Source organism: Bidens hawaiensis, unplaced genomic scaffold (assembly GCF_021521415.1).
Source record: "Bidens hawaiensis isolate Kalapana, Puna unplaced genomic scaffold, B.hawaiensis_p1.1 tig00003822_1, whole genome shotgun sequence".
Lineage (NCBI taxonomy): Eukaryota > Viridiplantae > Streptophyta > Magnoliopsida > Asterales > Asteraceae > Bidens > Bidens hawaiensis.
In genome coordinates this window covers 1,434,641-1,461,598 of record NW_027491219.1, presented here as the reverse complement: position 1 = coordinate 1,461,598, position 26,958 = coordinate 1,434,641, and the positions used below count along the sequence as shown (strand labels likewise).

The following is a 26,958-nucleotide window of genomic DNA, read 5'->3' as shown; positions in this document are numbered from 1 at the left end:
TCTCGTAAGCACCCTCCGGCGTGAGAATCGGTATGGTAAGTGATCAGAATATATTTAGAGAGTTTAGAGAGTGTGGAATCGGATCCCTTTACCGTTAGACCTCATCTTGTATATATAGCCGAAAGGGGGAGAAGGGTTGGGCCAGTTGTCCCCACTTAATGGAAGCTTCTATTCTCATGGCTAAGCATGATGGTCTTTCTTGATTGGTTGGACACTCTGGCCAATGATATATTTTTTTTGTGCAAGTACCGCGTTGGCCCATTCCTATTGGTCTATCGTGCGTCCATACAATTGTCAGGTTATTGAGCAGTGGTACTTCACCACGTGTCCTGCCTGTGGTGGTTACTTCCGTTGTGCTTTGTTACTTCTCATTATTATGAGTGTGTCTTCCGTGGTGGTCTTGTGGCTCCTTCGTGGATGATATTCTTTTTGTGGGTTCTTCCTTTTGACTTGTTAGTTGTATGGTGTGTTTGGTACCTTACCCCCACATTTTGGTTGTGAATGTGAGTGAAAATTTGGATTATGTTTGGTTGTGTAAATAGAAGAGAGAGAAATTATTATTTTATTAAAAAGTTGGGTTCATTGGGTTGTGAATGGAAGTAGTCTTAGGACTTTTGTAAAAATAATATATAATATTAAAAATATTTAAGATATCCCCAATGATTAAAAGATTGCGACGTTTTTCGTCCAAAGGCTTTTGCAAAAATATTAGCAAGTTGGTCATGAGTCAGGACACATTCCATTTCTATGTGACCTTTTTCAACATGATCTTTTATGAAGTGATAACACTTATGGAATCATACTAAATTGATGTCTTAACTAAGTTAAAGCCATAATCCCTTAGTTAATAAGTTTGGATCAACAAAAGTTGAGAGAAGCATTGTCCAGCATCAATGTAGTCAACTTTGCTATTTTGAAAGCCTAACAAACTAGATGTTCACCTAACATTTAATACATGAAGGCTTTTTTTCTACCCATCTTACTGCTTGCATGAACATTAGAGTAGGCTATAAGATTAAAGTTTAAATATTTTTGGGTACCAAGATCAAGATGTGAAGTTCGCTTAAAGATATTTAAACACCCTTTTTACAAAAGCTAAGTGTGATTTTTTGGAATTACAATGATATTTTGTTAGAAAGTATCTGGAAAATACAGCCTACTTGTTGTAAGATATGAACAAGCTTGTGGACGCGCTATATAACTTTTCATCACCAGACAATAGTTTTTGCTAGCCATTCTCGCCAAATCCAGATAGCCCTATAATTTTTCTTTATTTTTTTTTTGTATTATAACTTGATTTGACCTTTCTTTTACTTTTATCTCCCATTTGACTACACAAAAAGACACATCAACATTGTCTAAACACGAGGGTGCAAAATTTCAGACTAATTGATCTTTACAAATTTTTAAGTTCTTACCATAGTTTAATTTAAAGTCAAAACAAACTTTTCAAAGAGACTCACCGGCCACCGCTGTATTACACGATAATCACCGCCTTAAAAAGGGTTATAGTTTCCGGTTCCCCAACTTGTAAAACATCATCGAATTCTTTCTAACACTTGATTCACACTAGTGTTGCAATTTTATAGTTTATTTGCTAGATTCTACATCCAACATGAGTTTACATGTTGTTAAGCTATCAATATACAAAAACGCTACTAATATTTCATTAAGCCCTTACAAAATTCTTTTAGCCTCTAAAGATATAATTCATCAGAGTTAGTATTTTAATGTAAAATAAAATACTAGAGTTATCGCAACCGGGAGTTACCAGGTTGAACCTCATATGAGCTAAAAACTGCTACCAAACACAACACAAGAGTCAGATATATCACTAAAATTGATTGCAACCACGAGCTGGTGGTGTGGTAAAGCTAAAAAACTGTTACGGTTACCAACACGAAACAAAACTCAAATACCAGTGAACCATGACACAACATGCATGTTCACAAAATCGGCTACAATACAGCCACGTTCAACTCAAAACACAAGCGACTACAATGTCACAAAAATTTTATAGCCTAAACTGAGTTTATAAAAGTTTTTTACTATTTGAGTGTTCCGTTAGCTAATAATCGTGTGCCGTATTGATGACACTTGCATTTCAAGACCAAGACCTTAAGGCATTTATATAACATTTAATAATCGTGAGCGTTGAGGACTTCATAAACCTGTCACCCTCTAATATGCCATAATGAGGGAATTTGTAAATATGGCCATAAAAATTCACCCTTCTGAAAGAAAATAATGTACACTACAAATCTAGTACAAAAAATCATATTGTATCTAACCATGAATCAAAATCATCAAGTGGTTCGGATTTGGACACGTGTTGAGTCTGTGAAGCAATGTTGTTTGGATCAAGCAGAGATGGAGTAGAGGTTTCATTGAGTAAGTCATCAAGTGTACTATCAATATCAAAATCTAGTGCGGTTTTCTTGGAGGTCAAGGTTGATGCTGACGCCTTCTCCTTCAAGTTGACATCATCAAAAGAATCAAGCAGTGTATCAAGTTCTATTTCAGCCGTTTCTGCTTTGAGTTTTGATTGGTTTGAAACAGGTTTCGGGTTTATTTTGGGCGCGGGCTGCTGGTCCACCGTTGGGTTCGTGTCAAAGTTGCTCTTGGTGGTAGATGATGATGTGACTTAGTGATGGTCATATGATTGGTGTTCTTCAACTTTTTCAGAATGCTGCTGAAAGGCAAAACCGTAGTATTTAGACTAGATAACAATTTTAGCATTTATGAAGATTTTGAAATTATGAGTCAATCTGAGTTATATTTCAACTCTTAGTGGGTCAAACATAATATAAACTTTTCTGAGAAAAGAGATTTTAATAGTTTTAGGCATTACAAATAATAATACAGGCATAGTTTAACAATGCCTTCAAATATTTTTCTTTTAAGCTGAAATGTGTTATAAACAAACTCCTAACAATTCAAACATAATATTAACTTTCTTTTAATTAACATCCTTTTTAAAAGGATTTGACAGGTCTTTTGCATTAAAAATAAAAACAGAAGCAAATTTCAATGCCTTGTAATGCAATGAATCATTTCGCCAGATCATAACTTTATCTCTAATGGGTCAAGCAGAATCGAGTTTTTCAAACAAATTGATCTCTAAGAGGTTTTACACATGAAAAACAAAAGCACACTTTTGGCAACTTCCAATGACTTAAAAGCATTTTGTTTTAAGTTAGTTCTTACATCATCCATTTGATCCAGTAGGCAAGGTTTAAAAAGGCGGAAACGAGCCTCGAGGCGTTTTTTGTTAGACTCTCAAGGCGTAAGCCTTGAGGCGGACCGAGGCGTAAGCCTCAAAACATAATTAAAAAAAATAAAATTAAATATTAATTTATAAAAATCACACTTTTAACATTAAAAAATTTAAAATGTATATATAATCTATATAAATAATATTAGTTTTATAAATTTTACGTAAAAGTTTATAAGTTTATGGATTGAATATAAACTAGTGAAGATAAACGGGTTAAATGTTAAGGTACACAAACTAATTTTACATTTTTTATGTAAAAGTTTACAACTTTTAGGGACTAAATGTAAACTTGTTTTAGATAGAAGATTAAATATTTAAAATACCGATACTTTGTTAAACCTAAAAGGCTAAACACTTCTTCACGCAGCTTCTACTTCTTCCTGCAACCACTCTTCTTAATTTCCGGTAGGTTTCCAGCATGCTCCCGCCGCCGGAATTAGCCTTAGGAAGTTGAGAAGTGCCTTATAGCTCCATTAATACCATATTCAACAAAAAAAAGTCCAAAAAATAAAAAAAATTGGCATATTTTACAACTTCTAGTGAGGCTTAAGCCTCACCGCCTCGCCTCGACGCATCACCGCCTCGGACCACCTCGAACCGCCTAGCAAAGGTCGAGGCTTAGGTTTCATTATACCTTTATGAGGCTAAGCCTCTAAGGCGTTTTCCATTGAGGCTGCCGAGGCGTAAGCCTCGAGGCGCGCCTCGGAACGCCTTTTTAAACCATGCCAGTAGGATCTAAAAAACAACAATCGACCCCTTAATAAGTAAATGGGTCGAAACAACCACCTGTAAATGTGTAGAAATTACTACATACCTGCATGGGAGGGAAGAAATCAGGCTCCATGAAAAGCCTTTTTGGTAGATCTATTTTTGTAAGTTGATTTGCAAGAGCATGCATATTCAGTGACAGAAATGAAGCCTGCACATCTAACACCAGAGTATTAAAAGACTTACCCTTTTTATTATTAAAAAGCTAAGTAACACCAAACTGCTAGAAGACCAAAAGCTAAGTAACACCAAACTGCTAGAAGACCTTAATTTTTATTATTATTAAAAAGCTAACTAACACCAAATTATTAAAAGACTTAATTTTTTTTCATTATTAAAACGCTATCTATTATCTTCTCCTTTTGTCTCTCCTTTCTCATATTGTCAGACGACCCATTTTTTCTTTTTTATTTTTTCTCTTTTCTAGAAGGGATCAGAGTGTCGCAATCGGGAACGGGAAATAATGCCACCATGGCGTCTTACATGAATATTTGTGTAAACCGAAAGCAACCATAATCAAGGCATTGGCAGATAATTTATTTTGTTTAGAAGTTGAGCATATTTCAAGTATCCACATACATGGTTTAAAAAGGCTTTCTGAGGCGCGCCTCAAGGCTTACGCCTCGGCAGCCTCGATGGAAAAACGCATAAGAGGCTTAGCCTCATTAGGGTTTACTGAAACCTAAGCCTCGACCTTTGCGAGGCGGTCTGAGGTGGTGAGGCTACGAGGCAAGGCGTGAGGCTTAAGGCTCACTAAAAGTTGTAAAATACTGAAATATGCCAAACAAATATATTTTCTGGACCTTTTTTTACTCATTTAGTGCTTAGTGGACTTAATTAGTGGGCCAGCCCAACATTTACTGTTAGTGGACTTAAAAAAACATCATCTTTTAACTGTATAATGGTTAGAGTTTAACTGGCGTGCCTCCTTTCACAACACCAAGCAACAGCAACACAGACACAACAAAAAACTATTTTATGATGTTTGTTTTGCATTAAATTAGTGGTTGAACTATTTTATGATGTTTGTTTTAATACTAAATTAGGTTTTAGAATATTCATAATGTTTATTTTATGTTAAAAGTGTGAATTTTATAGATAATGCTTATTCATAATGTTTATATTTAGTATTTTTTTTAATAATGTTTCGAGGCTTACGCCTCGGTTCGCCTCGAGGCTTACGTCTCGAGGCTCGCATCCTCCTTTTTAAACCTTGTCCACATATTACCTTCACTCGACGAATAGATTGTTCCTCTTTTACTTAAGTATTTTTCTTTCACCTTGTTTATCTATTATAAATGAAATGCATTTTCTTTTAAGTAACAGTTTTAATCTTTTAATAAATATAAATTACAATTAAATATTTAAAGAAAGTTTAGGAAAGTTAGGGACAACACTATGTGTTTAGGGAGGGGAAAGAAAAAATTGGGTAAAGTAATGGAGAGTGCCATCCCTAACTTCCCACACTTCCTACACCTTCTCTTTAGTGCCACATCACCTTCACCTTCCCTAAGCGCATTCTCATCATCATCATCATCGTACTCAGTATATCCCACTAATAGCAATGCTATGGTAGGGTCTGAGGAGGGTAAGATGTAGACAGCCTTACCTCTATCCCATAGGGATAGAGAGGCTGCTTCCGGTGAGACCCCCGGCTCGATAGTAGTTTTGAATCAAGCCTTGGACATAAGACACATAACACTCAATCATCGGGACACCGGCTGATTGGTGCATGTGCCCTTGTCTTTCGGCTATCAACGCCACCACATGATGCCTGATTAACCTTCCGCCACTTTTAACGTTATTTTCACGTGATTAGTAAAATAACGTCAAAATTAGTGCAATTTTACTTTTGCCCACCCAAGGGTTCACACATATATACATTATATGTGCGCACCGCAAGCAGGGCGTCCCTAAACGCATTCTATTGTCCTAAACTTCTTTTAACTAATTAATTTTAATTCACCCTTTAGTCTACAATAATACAAATTAGGCTATCTAATAATAAAAAATGTAAATGAATAGAAAATGCATTTCATTAATAATAAAAAATAACAGGATAAAAGCAATATACTAGAGAAAATAAAGACAAAAAAAATAGCAAATTATCCGTATGTATTGTGGAGTGTGGACACTTGAAATATGCACAACATGAACCCCACATATGTTGTAGACTTGTAGAAGATTTGTTTCAAAAACCCCTCCAACATAACTTTAAAAGAAAATACATTTCATTTATGCCTTTCAAAATAACAATTGTCACTTATTTGGGTCCAATTATGATAGGAATCCATTTTAAAATCTTTTATGAAAAGTCAAAGAAATATTTTAACTGATTTAAGGACTTAAGGGTGATCTTTGAAACTAATGTGCCTCTTATGAGTGACTATACAAAATTAGAATAACATAACACGAGTACTTCAAGAAAAGTACTTGCATTTAATATTGAAAAGTGATTGCATAACCAGGAAATATTTTAACTGATTTAAGGCCTTAAGAATTATCTTCGAACTAATGTGCCTCTCATGAGTGACTTATAGAAACAAAGAATAACATAACACAAGTGCTTTCAAAATAAATAAATACTTGAATTCAATATTGAAAAGTGATTTCTTAACCAGGCAAGTGTCATCTTTTGTTAAATAATTACTATTTATTCACTCGTTAAAGCATATGACATATACGATGATTTCGTTAATTTGACTAATTGAAAATTGACTCATTTTGGTCCAAACCTATGTTGGTCAGACACCGTTTTGGCCCGAACCTATTTTGGTCGTTTGACCTGAACCAAACTGAAGCTGTTTTAAATTGCCCGGTTATGTTATTTAGATTAGACTAGTAACTAAATGAGAGCTTCTATGTACTTACAGCAACAACGGGATAAGGGTCTGGAGCCTCATAGAGTTTCTGGTAGATATTAAGGAAAGCATTTTCTCCGAATTTGGCCCTCTTGGTAAGATTGTCAACCTCCTCTTGATAAGTGCGGAGTAAGGAACTGAACAAGCTTGGCTTATCTTCAGCAGGAGCTTTCTTGAAATCTAACAAATGAAATGTGTAGATTAGATAGATAATAAGAGCGAATATCGAAGCCCTTGTTCATCTAATATGCTTCTTTCCTTGTCCAAATCAAACTCTGCCTTTCCATTTGAAAGGAATTGAGTGATAGATCTAATCTAAAGGAATATGTTTATGTTGTCGAAAATAGATACTACATCTGTTTGTTAGTAGAATATATGCAACAAGTAAGTAAGAGAGAAAGAAAGAAGGTGACGCCTCCATTAGATTAATCAATCAATCGATCGATCAGCAATGATATGATGATAATTAGGGATGCGTCATATGATATGATTGATTTCTCCATCACCGTCTGGTAGATGGTGAAGTCAAGATTTCACGGACACTCACTTTATACCCTTCTTCTTTTTGTATTTACCATTCTAACACTATCACTCTTCCAACTTTCATTTTAAAGAGACAGGTGAAATGAAGGGAAAGATAAATGTTGCAGTATTGATCACATTAAATCTTTCTGTAGCTTTTCTCTAATAGATATACATTCATGCTAGTTATAAATTGCAGAAACACATTATGTGTTTCTTAATTCACGATTACAACTCTTTGTTTTGTGTAACAAAATAATACACTAATATTTGACCCTAAATTAATAGATAAGCATAAGCAAAGGGGTTTATCTAAACATTTTAAGTTGGTTGTCACAGCTTCAACTAATCAGACAACTGGTTCCAACTCGTATACTTCAAGAATTGCCAAAAAAGACAAAATGTGTTTTTTTGTCAAAACGAGTCTCAGCATGTCCATTCAGGTTTATCCGCAAACTAAGGGTGTCCATCTTCTGGTTTTGACGGTTGTTAGGTCAACCCGTGAGCCAAACGTTAGTTAAGGTTTTGATCATCGAACCAAAACCGAATCGTTTAAAACTAAACTGAACCATTACTTATTAAGCCATTACTTACACAAAGAGTTGTAATTGTGAGTTAAGAAACACAAATGATTTGGTTTCACGATTTGAACTTATTAAGCATTAATAAAAATTGCAAAAATATAAAATGAAAAGGTGAGTATGTGATAAACTGAATTTGGTAATAACAAAATGTGTTTGCATATGTTATTGATGTAGTTTGAATACAAAAACTTAAGAGTAATATGCAAATTTTAAGTAACACAGAATGATGAAAGTTGAAAGTAATATGCATATGTTACGGTTCGATCCTATTTTATAAGGCCGCTTTTTGATATAAATCGTAAACAAACCGTTCGCTATAGTTTTGACTTTTGAAATTTGATCGGCCGCAAAGTTAAAGAAAAAAACGATCGTGAAACCAACCCGACAACCGGTTTGGAAGGTTTCACGGTTCGAAACCAAACCATGAACACTCCTACTGCAAACACACGTTTTGTTCGTTGTTTTAAATTTTAATAATTAATGCATAATTATTAGTTTTTGCTACTAAAACAACATTAAGAAAATACAGGACATGTTTAGTTTCAAGTTTAGTTTGACCTAAGTTAATCCATTTATAGGCCAAAATTAGTTGCACTAGTATCACAAGAAACAGAAATTACATTATGTGCTTGTTAACACTAATTTCATTTGACTTCAAAGTTAAAGAAGTTACCTTTTTGTGGTGATTGATTGATTAGTTAAGTATCAACAACCAACGTGTTGAAACTTAAATAATGTAGAACATGTTCCTTTTACACATTATAAATTCAGTGAACACATTCTACTAGTTTTGTGTAATAAAAATGTGCTAACTCTGTATTTTATTCATAGATAAATAATGTCATTATCTATAATGTCAAAAATCGACTACACTATCAACCCTAAAAACATAGCAAAGCCAATAATCAATAAATACATAACAGTAATCACTTCACAATAACTAAAAGGTAATTGTTCACATGATCCATAACAACTTACAATGTCATCTTTGCCTGAATAACAAAATAAACACATGGCATCTAATATGACAACCAATAACATTATTGTAACATCCCAAGTTTCGTCGGTATTTAAAGAAATTGAGTTTAATTAAATTATAGAAGATAAATGTAATTATTTAAAGTTGGAGGGGAATAAGTGTCATTAGATGAAAAGTTAAACATGAAACCCTATCCTCTTTCTATAAATATAGCCACCATCACATTCATAACAATCATTTCCTCCACGCCTCAAGAAAACACACACTTCTCCAATTCCCGTTTTTGAGAATATAACCCACAAAGACACGACGATTCCCGGAGATCTAACCGTCGGATCGGTCATAAATTTTAACTGAGTGTTCATGGCATAAAAATGAAGATATCCATCAACCAGATCTTTGATCAGAGGTTGGGAAGTTTGATTTCTATCAGAAAAACCGTAACAGCTGAAAATGGAATTTTCCAGCCACTATTCAGCTTTTCCGGCGACTGTAGCGGCGTTTTCCGGTGAAGGCGGGCTGACGGGTTTGTTGATCGAGGAGAGACGGTTCCGTGTCCACTTGAATCACTCAATTTCGAGTTCGTTTGTTATGGTTTTGGTCTATTCGAGTGATTCCGAACATAAACCTTAAAGGTACGTTTTTGTTACAAAAGTTTACTTTTCGTGTACGGATTTGCTTAAAAATTGGTAGGATGATAGAACGGGCCATGATTATTGATAAAGTAATGAACTTGATAGTATACGGGTTAGTTGGTTCGTTTCGGGTAAAACGAGTAGTGTTCGGTTCGTGAAAAGGACCGTGTAAACGAAATCGGTTTTGCATAAAACTTGGTAGCTGACCCAACATTTTAGAACCCTACACCGCAGCCTCGGGATGTCGAATGAGCCGTTTAAATTTAGACCTATCTTTAATCGGGTGTTTAATCAAACAAAAACGAGCTTAAGGGTCACCTTAGCTTGGATCTGGACCACTCAAAGCTACCAGAATTGAAGGAAAAACCCTAAAAAATCCGGCCAACCATGGTTGTTAACGACAGCTGACGACGCTGGAATCGAAGGAAAAACCCTAAAAACGCGAAGAAGAAAGGTTGGTTTGAACATATACGGGCGTATATGTAGGTATAGCATATATGTATGTATGACCGCATATGTTCAGAAGCGCATAAGTGTTGCAACTTATACGGGCGCATAAGTGTTGTAATCTTATACGGGCGCATAAGTGTTGCAAACATATACGGTCGCATAAGTGGACATATACGCTGGGTTGGACTTATACGCGCATAAACTTATACGGGTCGAGATGAGTTTCCAGATAAACGAGTACCTAAACGATGAGTATGGACTTATGCGATGTATACGCTAAGAATAAGTAAATAATTAATAATGAAAGGTAGTCATAAAATGAGTAGCCCTTAGAATGAAAGGCCAACAATATAAACAAACACTAAAATGGTAAGTTATCTTATGTGCCTTAATATAGTTAGTCGCACACAGTAGAAGAATGGCATTACGATCAATTCCGAAAGAAATCGACTACATGTGAGTTTCTAACCCCATTTCATTGTTATATTTTCGGGGTTGTGTGCATACTCGATGGGATAGTTAATACACTTGCCTTAAGTGGTAATTGTATTATATGTGATTGTTTTATGAATGATATAGAAAGGTTTAAGTGTATGTATGAAATTATATAAATATAAAGAAGATAATGTATGGTTGTATGGCAAAAAGAAAACCGGGCCCTAATAATATCCGAGGTATGCGATAGTATGGTACGAATGAAAGGCACCGGGCCCTAATAATATCCGAGGATGAATGGCACCAGACCCTAATAATATGTGAGGATGAATGGCACTGTACCCTAATAATATCCGAGGATGAAGGGTACCGGACCCTAATAATATTCGAGGATGAAGGGCACCAAACCCTTATAATATCCGAGGATGCAAGGCACCAGACCCTAATAATATCCGATGTATGTATGGCGAAATGCTCTTTACAACGTAAAGATAATTATGTATGTATTAGTAGACTAATACAAGAAAGTATGAAAATATGAAAAGTATGTATGTATGTATGTATGTATGTATGTATGTATGTATGTATGAATGAAGTATAAGCAGGTTAAGAAATTTACATGTGTCTTCGAATACGTATAACTATGTATGTGAATGTAATGTATGTTGCCTGATTAACTAGAACTCACTCAACGTAACTGACTTTTAGTATGCACGCAGGCAAATAGGATGAAAGAGTTGGCTTGTGGGGGATACATGGCATGGACTGAGCTGACTGGCATCTAGTGAAGAAAAGTTATGATGTTTTATGTTAAGATAATTTGAAAGTTAAAAGTTATGATTTTAATATTTTGTAATGAATGTTTGATGTTTTTATATTCCGCGAAAATTTTTATTTCACTCTAATATTTAGAACTGTGTTTTTGAGTAAATCCAAAGCCAATGTAGGGCACCAGGACCGGGGCCTTACAAGTTGGTATCAAAGCATAAGTTTGAGAGAAATAACCATCCAACATGCTTAGACTCGAACAGAGAATAGGACTTAAATAAGAAAATAAATAAGATGCCAGTTCAAGAAAGCCGTGTGTCACTCAAGCAAGCTCGGTAACTGTAAGTTGCATGATTAAGTTCATGTAAATATCTTGAAATATATGTATATGCATGTGAAATGAAAATGGAAGAATATATGATGTTAGCTTAATTGCTAAAGAAAGAATGTTTGTATGCTAGGGAAAGAATGTGTGTATGCTAGCTTAACCGCTAGGGATAAGAATGTAGGTTATATGAATGTTTACATGATTGTGTGAGAAGTAGAAACTAGCACAAGTAAAATCATAAAGGGAAGTATGTAGAACCAGAGAAGTAATGCAAAGAGTTAATTACACTTGGCCACTGTCATTAACTACTTACCTTACGATTCATGTGCTAAATTATTTCTAGAGTGATAACATTTGTGTTTCGTTAGAGATAAAATATATGACTGCTACAAAAGGGTGAGCACAAAGAGGTCGTACTGGACGCTGTGGTAAGACACATGCCAACCAGATGCCCTTTTTAAAGAAGGTGTGGCAGAGCGATATATGAAAGCAGTAGGACTCTGACTTTAGAAAGTAATAAAGAAGGATCGTACTTGGAGCTTGTAGTCAAATACACTAGGGGAGTTTCTCAATTGACACTAAAGCATCAAAGGCACCCCAAACTGGGAAATCTGAGTGGAAGCAACATGAAAGAAACGTAGATAATTCAGCTGGAGTTATTTAAAATGTGTAGTATTTCTGCAATAGTTAGATCCATAAGGGAACTTGCTGGGATCGTGAGCAATGAAGCAATTGTGAGAAAGAAGAGATGATCAAGAAGTATGGGTGATTATCAAGGTATCCTAATTGAAAAGACATGAAAGAATGAGGCTACATAGTGTAGCGAATATGAAAGGAAGACTCTAAGAAGAATGTAGCAGTGTACCTTAGACTTTATGGAAGATATCACTAGCGATAATTTTGTTAAAGTATGATAATGATTAAGAATTCTAAGGTAGAACTAGAGGTACGTGAGTTCCTTGTTATTGTTATTATTTGACCTTAAGAGAGTTCAATAGCGTTTGGGAATGGATTTGTAATTTGAGTTTGAGGCTCATATAGCATGTAAGAGTAAGTTGATAAGGTTGAAGTCTTTGCATGGCGGTACAGTGACGGTTTATGGTATTAAGGAAAGTTCAGGGATTAACATCATTTCAATGATAAAAGTCAAAGGTTTGTTAAGGCAAGGGTGCAGTGCCTACCTGGCGTATGTTGTCAAAGCTACGGCCGAGACGAAAGAAGTGAAAGATATTCCTGTAGTGTGTGACTATCCAGAAGTGTTCCCAGAGGGCCTTTCATGGTTACCACCGGAACGAGGAGCAGAATTCTAGATAGAGTTAATACCAGGAGCACAACCCGTCGCGAAAGCACATTACCGCCTGGCGCCGTCCGAGATGAAAGAGTTAATGTCCAACTGCAAGAATTCCTCAACAAAGGGTTTTAATGCCAAGTGTTTCCCTGCAAGGTGTACTGGTGTTGTTCGTGAAAAAGAAAGACGGAAGTATGAGAATGTGTATAGATTACCGTGAGTAGGATAAGCTTATGAATTAACAATATGTTTGATCAGTTACAAAGTGCTAGTTGGTTCACCCAAATACATCTTGGATCTAGTGATCATCAATTGAAAGTAAAAGAGGCAGACATCCGTAAGACAATATTTCAGACGCGATATAAATACTAAGAGTTTCTTGTGATATCGTTTAGATTGACGAATGCCCAAGAAACATTTATGGTTATGATGAATAGGGTATGTCATCCGATATCCGACAAATCTGTCATTGCCTTTATTGACGATAGTTTTGATTTATTCAAGGAATAAGTCTGACCATGTTGAACACTTGAGATAAGTGTTGGAGATGTTGAAGAAAGAGAAATTATATGCTTAGTTATCAATTGTACCATCTATACAGATCATAAAAGTTTGAAGTATTTCTTCAAACAGAAAAGACTGAATATGAGGCAGAGGAGATGAATAGGGTTGATAAAGGATTATGTTGCGAAATCAAGTATAATCCTAATGACGCTAATATGGTTGCTGACGCAATCAGCTGTGAAGGTGAAGAAGTTGTCGCAACAATTAAGTTGTATAAATTAGTTAGCACTTCGGATTTCATGAGCGAGATCTACGAAGCACAATAGAAGTTATAAAGGATGAGAGCAAGATGAAAAAGAAATGAACTTTCGGGTTACACCGATATTTGGAAGAGAATACTTATGATGCGAAAATCATATTTGGTCTCCTGAGAATTCCATGTCATGGAGATCTTCGAGACCAAATCCTAGATGATGCTCATAAGTCTAGATACTCGGTTTACATAGAGGTTTTAAAAGGAAGGAAGTCGATTACAATGAAGGCAGATACTTATGAAAGTAAAACCCTTAAGTAGAAGTTAAGTGAAGATGAGTTCATGGTATGTGACAACTGTGAGAGGACAAGATACTTTTCCTATGCGGATAAGAACAACCACAATTGTTACGAATGTGGAGCTTAAAGTCACACTGCAAGAGGATGCTAGAAACTAAGGACAAAAGATGGAAAGACATGCAAGGAAAGCGTAGATATGGTTTAGACTTACGTTAATTTGAATTGAGTCTTAACACGAATGATTAGTGTTGTGACGGATAATCATGTGATCATGAGAGAGAAGTCATCTATAATGATAAAGACAAAAAGGTATTACAAATGTCCATATAAATGTCAAAACATGCCCGGAAAGGAAGTCGGTTAAGATAATAGTTATGATATATCAGGGAGCCTGACGTGCTGCAAGAAACAACACTTGATTCACAGAACAAGGTGAGACTTGATTAGTCAAGAAAAGGAAGATGTATCATCATGGACTTCATGATCAAGCTACCTTAGATAGCTATAACTCATGAACCCTATGTGTTGATGCCGAGCTGAGAATGAAAAGAAGGTTTAAATGGTGACTAAAGGAGTTCTCCGACAAGTTATGCAACAAATGTGCTCAAGAATTGCAAGAAGTGTTCTATCATGAGGAATAGACAAAGGGATTTCAAGAAGTAATCCTTAAGGAGAAAACTGGAAAAGTTTCCTTTTATGGAATTAATATGTTTTAAAAGTATTGCAAAGTAGTATATTTTCTAAAGGTTGTAAATGGAACATAATGGTCATTCAGTGCTAAGTGTTATGATAGTAAGTGAATTGTTTATATTTAAAGGAAAAGAAAGGAGACCATGCTTAAGGAAATGATGAGGACTTACAAAGTGTGGATAAGGAAGCGTATCATCGGGGACTTCATGGACAAGCTACCGTGAATAACTAAAACTAATGAACATCACTCGATGATTGTGAGACAAAAGGATAAACCGGTAAGTTAGGAAGCTAAAGAAAGGATGTGAATACAAGAAGTATTCCTTTTACAAGGACTAAGCAGGTTTCGAGGATGAAACCTCTTATAAGGTGGGTAGACTTGTAACATCCCACGTTTCGTCGGTATTTACATAAATTGAGTTTAATTAAACTATAGAAGATAAATGTAATTATCTAAAGTAGGAGGGGAATAAGTGTCACTAGATAAAAAGTTAAACATGAAACCCAACCATCTTCGTATAAATATAGCCAACATCTCATTCATAACCATCCTTGCCTCCACACCTCAAGAAAACACACACTTCTCCAATTCCCGTTTTTGAGAAAATAACCCACAAAAACACGAAGATTCCCGGAGATCTAACCGTCGGATCATTCTCAAAGTTTAACTGAGTGTTTATGGCATATAAATGAATATTTCCACCGATTAGATCTTCAATCAGAGGTCGGTAAGTCCGGGTTTTATTAGCAAAACCGTAACAGCTAAAAAGGAATTCTCCGGCCACCGTTCAGCTTTTCGGGCGACTGTAGCTGCATTTTCTGGCAAAGGCAAACTGACGGGTCTATATATCGGGGCGAGATGGTTGCGTGGCCGTTGGAATCACTCAATCTTGAGTTCGTTCGATATGGTTTTGGTCTATTCGAGTGATTTCGAACATAAACCTCAAATGTACGTTTTTGTTAAAAAGGTTTAACTTTCGTGTACGGATCTGCATGATAGTTGGTAGGATTATAGAACGGGCCATGATTATTGATAAAGTAATGAACTTGATAGTAAACGGGTTAGTTGGTTCGTTTTGGGTAAAACGAGTAGTGTTCAGTTCGTGAAAAGGTTGGGTAAATGAAATCAGTTTTGCATGAAACTTTGTAGAAATCATTTATCTCAGCTGGCCCAACATTTTAGAACCCGACACTGCAGCCCCGGGATGCCGATTGAGCCGTTTAAATTTATACCTAGCTTTAATCGGGTGTTTAATCAATCAAAAACAAGCTTAAGGGTCACCTTATATTTGAACTTGACCACCCGAAGCTACCTGGGTTATAAATGATAAAATCCGGCCAACCATGGTGGTTAACGGCGGCTGACGGCGCAGGAATCGACGAAAAAACCCTAAAAACGCGAAGAAGAAAGGCTGGGTTGAACATATACGGGCGTATATGTAGGTATAGCGTATATGTATGTATGACCGCATATGTTCAGAAGCGCATAGGTGTTGCAACTTATACGGGCGCATAAGTGTTGCAAACTTATACGGGCGCACAGGTGTTGCAAACCTATACGGGCTCATAAGTGGACATATACGTTGGGTTGGACTTATACGCGCAGAAACTAATACGGGTCGAGATGAGTTTCCAGATAAACGAAAGATATACAGTGTATACGTAGCTAAACGATGAGTATGGACTTATGCGATGTATACGCTAAGAATATTTAAATAATTAATAATGAAAGGTAGTGATTAAAATGAGTAGGACTTAGAATGAAAGGCCAATAATATAAACAAGCCCTAAAATGGTAAATTAACCTACGTGCCTTAATAGAGTTAGCCGCACACAACAGAAGAAGGGCATTACGATCAATTCCGAAAGAAATCGACTACATGTGAGTTTTTAGCCCCATTTCGTTGTTATGTTTTCGGGGCTGTGTGCATACTCGATGTTATAGTTAATACACTTGCGTTAAGTGGTAAGTGTATGATATGTGATTGTTTTATGAATGATGTATGAATGATATAGAAAGGAATAAGTGTATGTATGAAAGTATATAAATATAAATATAAAGAAGATAATGTATGGTTGTATGGAAAGAAGGGAACTGGACCCTAATAATATCCGAGGTATGCGATGGTATGGTACGAATGAAGGGCACCGGACCCTAATAATATCTGAGGTATGTAGGGAGAAATTCTCTTTAAAACGTAAATATAATTATGTATGTATTAGTAGACTAAAACTATAAAGTATTAAAGTATGAAAGTATGAAAGAAAGTATGAAAGTATAAAATATGAATGTATGTATGTATGTTGTTGGACTCGGTCAGCCCAAGACACATATTAGAGTGGATGAGGTTAGTACGTTATGATCCAAGTCGAGTCATACCCAATAACAAGCTAGTCAAACATCACGATATGTATTTAAGATATGATCTAACATATAAATATCAATACTTAGAATATTTGGAAATTGAGTTTTTAAATATTTGCACTTGTGTAATAAATAAATTATATGAATAATTTATGTTATGAGAGATTTTGCATATCACTGGTAATGTTATTTAAGTTGGTTAAATAACAATATGCAAGACTTCTTGCATTTTGCATTTTTCATTTTGCATATACCATGTTATTTAAGTTGGTTAAATAACAATATGCAAGACTTACTGCATTTTGCATTTTGCATGTACTATGTTATTTAAGTTGGTTAAATAACAACATGCAATGCATATTGGATTTTGCATGTTACTTGAATAATATAACTTAAGTCTTGAGAGATGTTTTATTTTGAAATACTTGGGAGAGAATCTTTTGGCTGTACACCTTCCCCCCCCCCCCCTCTCTGTTCTCACTTAATTGTTTTATTTATTCCAAGACATGCACAAGAATTCATTGGGTGATTTGTGTGGTGCATTTGGTTGCTCATATCTCTCTCTCTCTCTCTCTCTTACACACACACACACAAGAAGCAAGAAAACTCTCTCATCTTTCTTTCTAATTTCGGCCAAGAACTAAGAGGAACAAAGAGGAGTGTAAATCCTAGCATAAAAAAGTGTTTGTTGGAAGCTTGAAGGATATACAAGCTTGAGGTTCTTTTATCTTGAAGACTAGCCATTCATATCTTCATCTCCTTCATTTTCTTGGACTCTTGAAGGTATATTACATAAACACCATATGGTCATTTATATATTAGTAAGCATTTAAATTCGTATATGGATCCGGGGCTGGGGTTTTGCATATAAAATCTTTTTTATATTCATCAAATAACAAGATTTAAAATTTATTTATCCGCTGCGTTTTTCATATAAATGGGTTTATATGACTTTTATAATCTTGTTAAAACCCAACAATGGCATCAAGATCCGCTTATACGGATTCATGCTTCGATAGATATAAATATTTTCGGGTTTTATGGTGTGGTTCACCATATGGCCGAACGTTTTTGGGGATTTTGGTTACTCCTTGGTTTTTAAAGTTTATACTTTACATGTATGTGGTAATCTTGAAGAATTAAGTCATTTGGATGATTGATTATTTTGTTTGGACAAAAACCCAAATTTTCGGTTTGATTAACCTTGGCCGAAAACTTTAAGGGTTAAAAGGGGAACCATTTTGGATTTACACTGTTTGCATACTCGGATATGCATTTGCATGTCCATGACCTAGCCATGACCTTGTGTTTGGATGTGTGTTTGTGTTGTGATTTATTCATTTATTCAATATGGTTGTAATATTCATTTATTTGAGTTTGTAATTTATTTATCCATTTCATATTGGTTTGTAATAATAAGTAGATTAGTTGTATTTCTTTTACTAGAGAAAAATGTATTAGGATATATTTTTTGTAAAAGAAGATGCAACAAAGTTACGTTTTTGGTTTTGGGCCTTAATGGACCTCATAGTCCAAGATGATATTTTAGCCCAATGGGCAAAACTCAAACATGGAGGCTCAAAAGAGCTAGGAGATGAAGTTGGAACCCAAAAGGAAGCCCAAATAAAGTGGAAGAGTCATAACACAAGGTGGACACTTGAAGCGTTTGGATGCGGGGTCAAGTGAGAGTTCACCGACACATGTCTTGTGTCATTCTCGTCCCTTAGGAGAGACCTTTTGGCACACTTGTTTCGGTCAATAAGTGTAGCCAAGTTTAGGTGGCAATGGTTATGAACTTGTGGTTATTTTATTTATGCATGTTTGGTTGTTTTATGTTTTTCATATGGATTGTTAACTTAAAATCAAAAACTTGCATAAAATTGGTTCCCTAGAAATCATTAGGCAACTAAATAGGTTTTATTAAAGGTTAATGATTTCACAATAAAATGGGTTTTATTAAAGGAACTTTAAAAATTGGTTTTCAAACAAAATACCGTGCATTTATATGCATGAAAATGCATGTATGAAAACTGTTTTCCAATCTAGAAGTTAGAAAACTTAAATCCCTTTTAAAAACAAGTTTAACACAATCCTTTTATACAACACTCGAATCAATTGGGAACTCGATGTGAGATAAAGGTCACCTAACCACATTGGAGGACACTTGTGAGTTTGAGGTGGGTTTGCCATATTTGTGGGATAAAGGTCACCTAACCACTTGTATGTGCAAAATCACACATGTGTGTAAGTAGGACAACTTGACTTGGAAACTATGTGAATAGGGTCACCGAAGCATGGCGTACAAAGGTGTTGATGGGATTAAACATGACAACTAAACATATGATGTATAACCTTTCCCATAAAGCTAGAAGTTGCAAATGGTTGCAATCGTCAATCGTTGACTACCTTGTTAATTCAATTGTAGGATAAAAGTCACCTAACTACTATGTGAATGTAACGTTGGGTTCTAGATTTTAATCATTAATTGTCTTGAAGACATAGAAGGGTATTAACGATTAAAATTGATTAATGATATCAAAATACTAGAATTGAGCTTTGTTAAATTATGTAGATGGTCGCAATCAGCAATCCACCTAACGCAATTATCCCACCGTGCATAACCTATCACTAAGAGCCATACTCGATAAGGATTGTCTTAACTACAAAAATTTTAAGGATTGGTATCGAAACTTGAGGATTGTTCTCAAGCAAGAAAATAAATCCTAATATATTAGACGATCCTATTCCTGACGAACCAAACATTGACGATAACGATTGGTTGAAATACACCGAGGATTCGGTGCAAGTTTCTTTTCTCATGTTGGGAACTGTGATTCCTGAAATTCAAAAGGACTTTGAAAATCATGGGGAATATGACATGATCACCCAACTAAAGGAAATGTTCCTTAATCAAGCTAGGGTGGAACGCTTCGAAATGTTTTGAGCACTTCATGCATGTCATATGGAAGAAACCCAATCGGTTTCATCTTATGTGCTTAAGATGAAAAGTCACATTGATCGACTTGAACGGCTAAATTGTCCCGTCTCAAAAGAGTTAGCCACATATATGATCCTCAATGGCCTAACCAAAAGATTTGAGACTTTTATCATGAATTATAACATGAATGGATGGGACAAGAGCATTGGTAAGCTTCACACAATGCTCAAAAAGGCCGAAGCGGGAATGGGTAAAAAGGTTTTATCGGTTCTCACGATCAATGAAGGTGGCAATAAGAAGAGGCATCTCCTGGAACCTAAGGCAAATGTTGCCAAAGGTAAGGGACACGTCAAGGGTAAGTTCAAAGGGAAGGCAAAAGCGGAACCACACAAACCAAAGGAAAAGTACTAAAGGTTAGCTTAGATGACCCGTGCTTTAGTTGTGGTAAGGTAGGACATTGGATGAGAAATTGTCCAACCTATCTCAAGGAGTTGAAAGACAAGAGGAATGCAAGGCAAACCTCATGTACAACTTTCATGATACATATTGATCTTAATGCTATTTCTTCTAACACATGGGTATTGGATACCGGATGTGGAACTCATATATGCAATTTGTTGCAGGAGTTCAAAAGAAATAAGCATTTCAAGAAAGGAGATACAAGTCTCTTTATGGGCAACGGAGCAAAATTTGACGTCGAAATCCAAGGAGACTATGTTTTGAAGCTTCCAAATGGTTTGGAAGTTGTTTTGATAAAACATTTTGTATGCTCCTAGTATGACTAGGAATATTATCTCCGTTTCTCTTTTAAGACAATATGATTATGATTACAAATTTGTGGACAATGGTATTTGTGCTTTCATGAATAATGTCTTTTATTTTAAAGCATTGCCGTCTAATGGCATTTATGAATTAGTTCATGATAACACATCCTTTGATAAAAAGTTGTACCAATCAAGCACCAAGAAACTCAAAATGGATTTGAGTAAGACTTATCTTTGGCATTGTCGCCTTGGTCACATAAACAAAGATCACATACATACACTTCAAAAGAATGGTCTTTAAATGAAGATTCACTTAATAAGTGTGAATCTTGTTTACAAGGAAATATGACCAAAGAACCCTTTAGTGGAACTAATGAAAGGGAAAAAGACTTATTAGGCATGATACATTCGGATGTACGTGGTCCTTCTAAGGTAATGACAAGGAATGGTGAAATATACTTCATTACCTTTATCGACGATTATAGTTGTTATGGGTATGTGTACTTGTTAAGACATAAAGATAAAGCCTTTGAAATATCCAAAGTCTTCCAAAATGAAGTAGAAAATCAACTCCATAAAACCATCAAAGTACTTTGATCGGATAGAGGAGGTGAATACCTTAGTGATGCTTTTCAAGATAATCTTAGGAGTTATGGGATTGTCTCACAACTCACTCCACCCGGAACACCACAACATAACAGTGTGTCCGAAAGGAGGAATCGAACTCTATTGGATATGATTTGATCTATGATGTCTAGAAGCACATTGCCTCTATCAATTTGGGGTTTCGCATTGCTCTCTGTGGCCTGTATTCTAAATATGGCCCCAACTAAGAAAGTGGACAAGTCACCTTTTGAAATATGGCATGGAAAGGTTTCATCATTATCATATTTAAAGGTATGGGGTTGTGAGGCTTATGTTGTAACGATTCCGACGAAACCAGGTATACCCTAACCGGTAGACGTTAGTTACGTCATATGTAATGTCGGGTACATGAGTTACCATGGTAATTATACGAGAATACATGGTAGATTGTATTGATTGTACGTGAATATATAATTCACCGTATTGAATATGCGATCAAACGATCGATAGTTATTGAAACCCGAATGAATCGAGGGTTCAATTATAGACGAGATATATGATATTTAGTGATGTTACGAAGTATTAAAGCTTCGGGATAAGTGGATTAAAGCACAGAAAAAGGATTTTGATTTAATAGTACGTCGGTACGTTAAACGAAACCTTTAATACCAAACCGAGCAAGAGACGATCGATCAAGCCGAAAAAGATGCGTAATAACTAATAATATGACGTTTTAAGTTAATGAAAGTCATGGTTTAAGTTTTTGAAGTTTTTAAATCGGTTTTATATAAATTTCATTTTTAAGCCCAAAAACGACCGTTTTAGCCTCGTTTTAAGCCGAGTTAAACATTTAACCGAAAAACGAACTGAACCAGATTATCCAAAACATTATCCGGATTCCCGAAATCCAAACATGTGGCTAAGATTGGAGAAGTGGGTCCCACCCCACCCCTCCTAAATCCCGATCGGAATAAGTGAGGGTATAACCCCCTCATTTCTTTTTTTACAACAAGCCATGGTGTGACACCCGGTAATTTTTCACACTCTAATGTATATATTTGATTTAAATTACGTATTATTTATATAATTTATATGAGGTATAAACCATAGTATACTTGAAATGTGAACGAGAACAGTCGTTATGCCTATAGGATCGTATAAAGAGCCGATGAGAACGGCAATATGATAAAGACAGCCCAGTAATAGTCAGAGGTGACAAACATATCAAGCTAAATATATACCTATGATCCAATATAATGGGTAATGGTAAGACTTTGCCCAATAATGTCCTAATTCCCTAATTAGGACCGAAACGTCAAAAACGTTTAAATAATGGAATATAGTCGCCGAACCGGCCAAATTAATGACACATTATACAGTGAGACGATCAAGATATGAAACTATGAAGTGTTTAAAGGTATACTAGTCGGAATAATATGAAGATAATAATTTAAACAATCCATGAAAGATTACAATATGGAGCACTATTTAACCGAATATAACTCCGGGCTAAATTTAAATATACATCATACCGGGAACCGAAATAAATACCGGGTTCCATACCATCTATAATACTTTATAGGTGACCAAATAAATTAAGAGAAGCTCATAATACCCAAGTCCAATATAATTCCCATAACTCGTTCATTCGATAAACTACTCGTCCTAACGACTATCCATTTAAGACCAGAACCAAGATTGAACTTAGCACTACATTTGGACAACCAATATATTTATTAAATGACCATAATACCCTCCCTTTGCAGCCCAAAGCCGAACCCCAACTTTTCCCATTCGGTTATAACACAAGACAAAACACCATTACATACATCCATGTATTAACATATTCATCATCATCCATAGCATCTTCCATCTAACTTTCATCATCACCAACATTATCATGACCTTGGAAATTTGCAAGCCACCAAAAAGTCTCCAAAAAGCCTTCCAAGAGCCGGCCTCCCATTCCCCTCCCAAATAAACAACAATTTACACCATGCCTTGACTACTATTGCACTTGAATGAGTGATTTGCCACCCTTAATTCATGGGATTGTGATTCCCCAATTTAAGGGATTATGTTTCCATCCTCCACTCTATATATACTCTAGCTTTCTTGATCAAAAATCACCACCCAAACTCAAGAAACTTAACTCCAAAAACAACCCCTTCCTCTCTCGGCCGAAGGCAGCAGCAATGCACCACCACAGCCGCCTCTTTGCAACCTGTTTTCTCTATAATTCTACTATTAACATCTTGAACCCTATATATCGTTGGAAAGCTAGAAGAAATCCTTAAACCGTGGTAGAAAGCCTTGAACGGATCTCTGCCCGGAAAACTCGGTAAGAAGCTTTGAACCTTCGAAGGTCACTACTGGAAACTGCATTTTCCAGCAGTACCCCGCTCTCTTCTTTTGTTCATATCTCACAAACCACTTGGTATTTTTGGGTGATTCTTGTTTAGGAATCCAAGGAAACTCACAAGGATCACGAACCACCTTTTGAACATCCATTTCCGGCTTCATTTCAGCATTAGGTAAGGCGAAAACTCGAGTTGTAACAGTTTATGGTGGCTGGAAAAACACAGATTCTGTCCAGCCACGGTTTCATCATTTTACTTGACCCTAGTTCACCTATTTCATGTTATTTAAACATAATGTAGACCCTCAACATCGTGATTAACGTCAAGGAACTTGGATCTCGCCTTAAACCCGCTCAAGAACGCCTCAAAAACCGACATTCCCAAGGTACTAATGCCATGTAATGTTTAGTAGAAAAACATGGACTAAGCCTAAGATACATATACATAATGAGGTGATGAATCATGAACATAAACTTGAAGTGTGTTAAAATGACATATAATGAGGAGTAAATCATGTTGGGTAAAAATTACAAGTGTTAAAAGGGTGTTTAAGGAAGGTTAAGGTTAATAGAACACTTAGTTAAGATCTTGAGTTATAAAACCCACTTATAAATAAACAAGATAATATAAATGTAAAGACGGAATCTTGGTTATGTTAAACTTTAAAAAGGGTATATAACTAACGTATTAAAAACCGTATCGGGTGTAGTATGAGAATAAATATTTTTACTATCATAAAAGTAAAAATAATAATAGTCATAATAATAGTAATAATAATAATAATAAAAGTAACAAAAATAATAAGAGAAACGACTACGGGAAATCGGATACTAAAATATATATAAAAGTGCAATCCTTTGCACGGAGGATACATGGATATAATGGCTTTAAAACAAAGAGATATATATATATAAATACACTCGTGTAATCCTATGAATACACGGGGAATACGTGTAAGATATATATAAGTAAATGTAAATATACAATATTGTATGGGTCAAGGATGGTAAAAGCATGTAATATAATTATAAGATTTAAAAAGAATATTAATAATACTTATAATATATACATAACAAAATAAGTATACAAGTCATACACATATATTCCTATATATGTGCAACAAATATAAAATACGGGTTTTTGTGATGGACATTGCGAGTAACTGGAAGGGTGGAGGTGCCGGTAGTCGGGACGTCCTGTCTAGGCTGGTAAACGAATATACCATAGATGGGCCCGTTACCTACCTGGGGACTAACGATGAGAGCACCAAAACCTATTAGGGTAAAGCATGTCACGAACGTCATGATTACCGACGAATAATTTGTATCGAGCATTCCCTAATGCTCGGAGGATATATATATAAAGAGGATATAACGGATATACATAACAAGTATAAGACGTTGTCTAACGTCCGTATCGCTAATGTATAAAAAGTATACATATATACCGTCACCTCATAAGTATGTATCGGGCTAAGTATTAATAGTTATATATTATGTACTGAAGTGCATACGTATACGATATAATACAGGAAACTCGCCAAGTATAACGGAACATTATTCCTCATTTAAGGTGAGTCTCACAGCCCCTACTTTCACTATTTTCACTATGTTTTAAACTGTTTTCGGGGCGAGGGACACGTGTTTAAATATGTTTTATCATGGTGTATATCTTGATTTACAATGTGCGTATACATGAGATATTTGGCGCGCTCATGGTACATAAAGTCCCCGGTATATATTGTAACCATAAACTATAGGCAACTATAGCCGAGGAACTCTACGGGTAGTACTACTGGTCTGACCAACCCACTCGTAAGTGGTCGCGCCACTTTATAAGACGGGTGCTTAGTTTTCCGATTTATTTATTCCCTCGTGGACTCGTGGGATGTTATGTGGGGCTTTATGGTGTATATATATAGTCAAGGAATGGTTACGAACTCATGTATTCACGTTACACTGCAAGTCATGGATACTGCATTCATGACGTTATGAGAATTATATTATAAAGCATTTTATCGAGTCACAAAACTTGTGAACTCACTCAGTTTATACTGATTAAATTATTTTACGTGTCTTTCAGGTATTTAGCTACGTGGAGAGGTCACGGTGTCTCACTACGGTTTTATGTTTAACTATGGAAATTTCATGTATGAGGATTTTATATTTTGGAGTTTTCACGGTTATATCTCCCTTCGGCAGGACATAACTGTGAAATCTCAATATGTTATATGTAAACTTTTTTTTTTATGGATATTTTTGTAAAACTTATATTATGAATGAAATCCTCATGTATTTTATCATATAGTTGTTGCTTAACCGCGCTCTCGAAAAACCTTTCATGAGTCGCACACCGGTTGTTTCCGCCTATGGACCGGGTGTGACAGACTGGTATCAGAGCCAAGGTTATAGCGAACTAGGATTCAACCCTGAGTCTAGGCTATAACCCCTTTATTTCCCTCATGAAAACGTTTTTCATGCATGACATGTCTTCAAAACTTGCATTACACGAGAGTGCACGTGTCTTCACGACACCTTTATCGCAACTAATGGTCTAGTATAGGAATGACCAAAATAAGGGATAGGAAAAAAAAAGGCGATATTATCACTAATTAAACCTTAATCCTTTCAGCGATGGCCTTCCCGAACAATGATCCATATCATGGCCTAGCCATCACTGACTCCGACTCCGGCTCTGACTCTAACACTGATAGCAGCAGTGTCCATATGAGCGACGTTGTTCCAATTCCTGATGATCCTATAGAGATCTCCGATGACGAGCCTACCGAGGTAATCAGGCTCGATGAGGACGACAAGGTAACTTATGACGACGACGACCTTGAGGAGATGGAGGAGCTGGCTGCAGTGCCCTCCGAGGAGATACGAGCCGCCGGGCTGAAAAGGTATGCCACGGACTCCGACGATGAGGTGCCCCGGACTATACATGAGGTAGGCGAGTCCTCACGCCCCCAAGGGCGCGCTACCTCCGATGATACAGAGGTCCCCGTACCACCGACCACAGCAGCCGCCGAGGCTGAGAGAAAGGCCCTTGAGGAATGGCTCATGGATTGGGAGCAGAGGGTCGAGGTGTTTATGGAGAGCGTGAAAGGCAAGGCCTGTGAGACCAGTCTCCGCCTTGAAAATCACTATGACTTGATCTTGGACGCAAGGATGAGAGTGCTAAAGTTGGAGCATATGGTAAGAGATGCATTGCACTTAGCTGATGTGGGAAAGAGTCGGGCCGCTGCCGCCGAACGAAGGGTGATGAAATTGGAGAATGAGGTTAAGACAATTCAAGCCTTTTTG

General features: G+C 36.1%; 1 protein-coding gene across 1 annotated transcript in view; it reads right to left on the bottom strand.

The window, feature by feature from the left end:
- Positions 1 to 2,184: 2,184 nt before the first annotated feature.
- LOC143624496 (uncharacterized) overlaps positions 2,185 to 26,958 on the bottom strand; it is a 78,443-nt gene continuing 53,669 nt past the window's right edge. The window contains exons 2-4 of the mRNA XM_077095128.1: positions 4,092 to 4,196; positions 3,928 to 4,012; positions 2,185 to 2,643 (exon numbers count right to left, since the gene is read on the bottom strand). Of these exons, the coding sequence (XP_076951243.1) occupies positions 2,276 to 2,643; positions 3,928 to 4,012; positions 4,092 to 4,196 (558 nt within the window). The 3' untranslated portion in view covers positions 2,185 to 2,275. The remainder of the gene's footprint in view (positions 2,644 to 3,927; positions 4,013 to 4,091; positions 4,197 to 26,958) is intronic.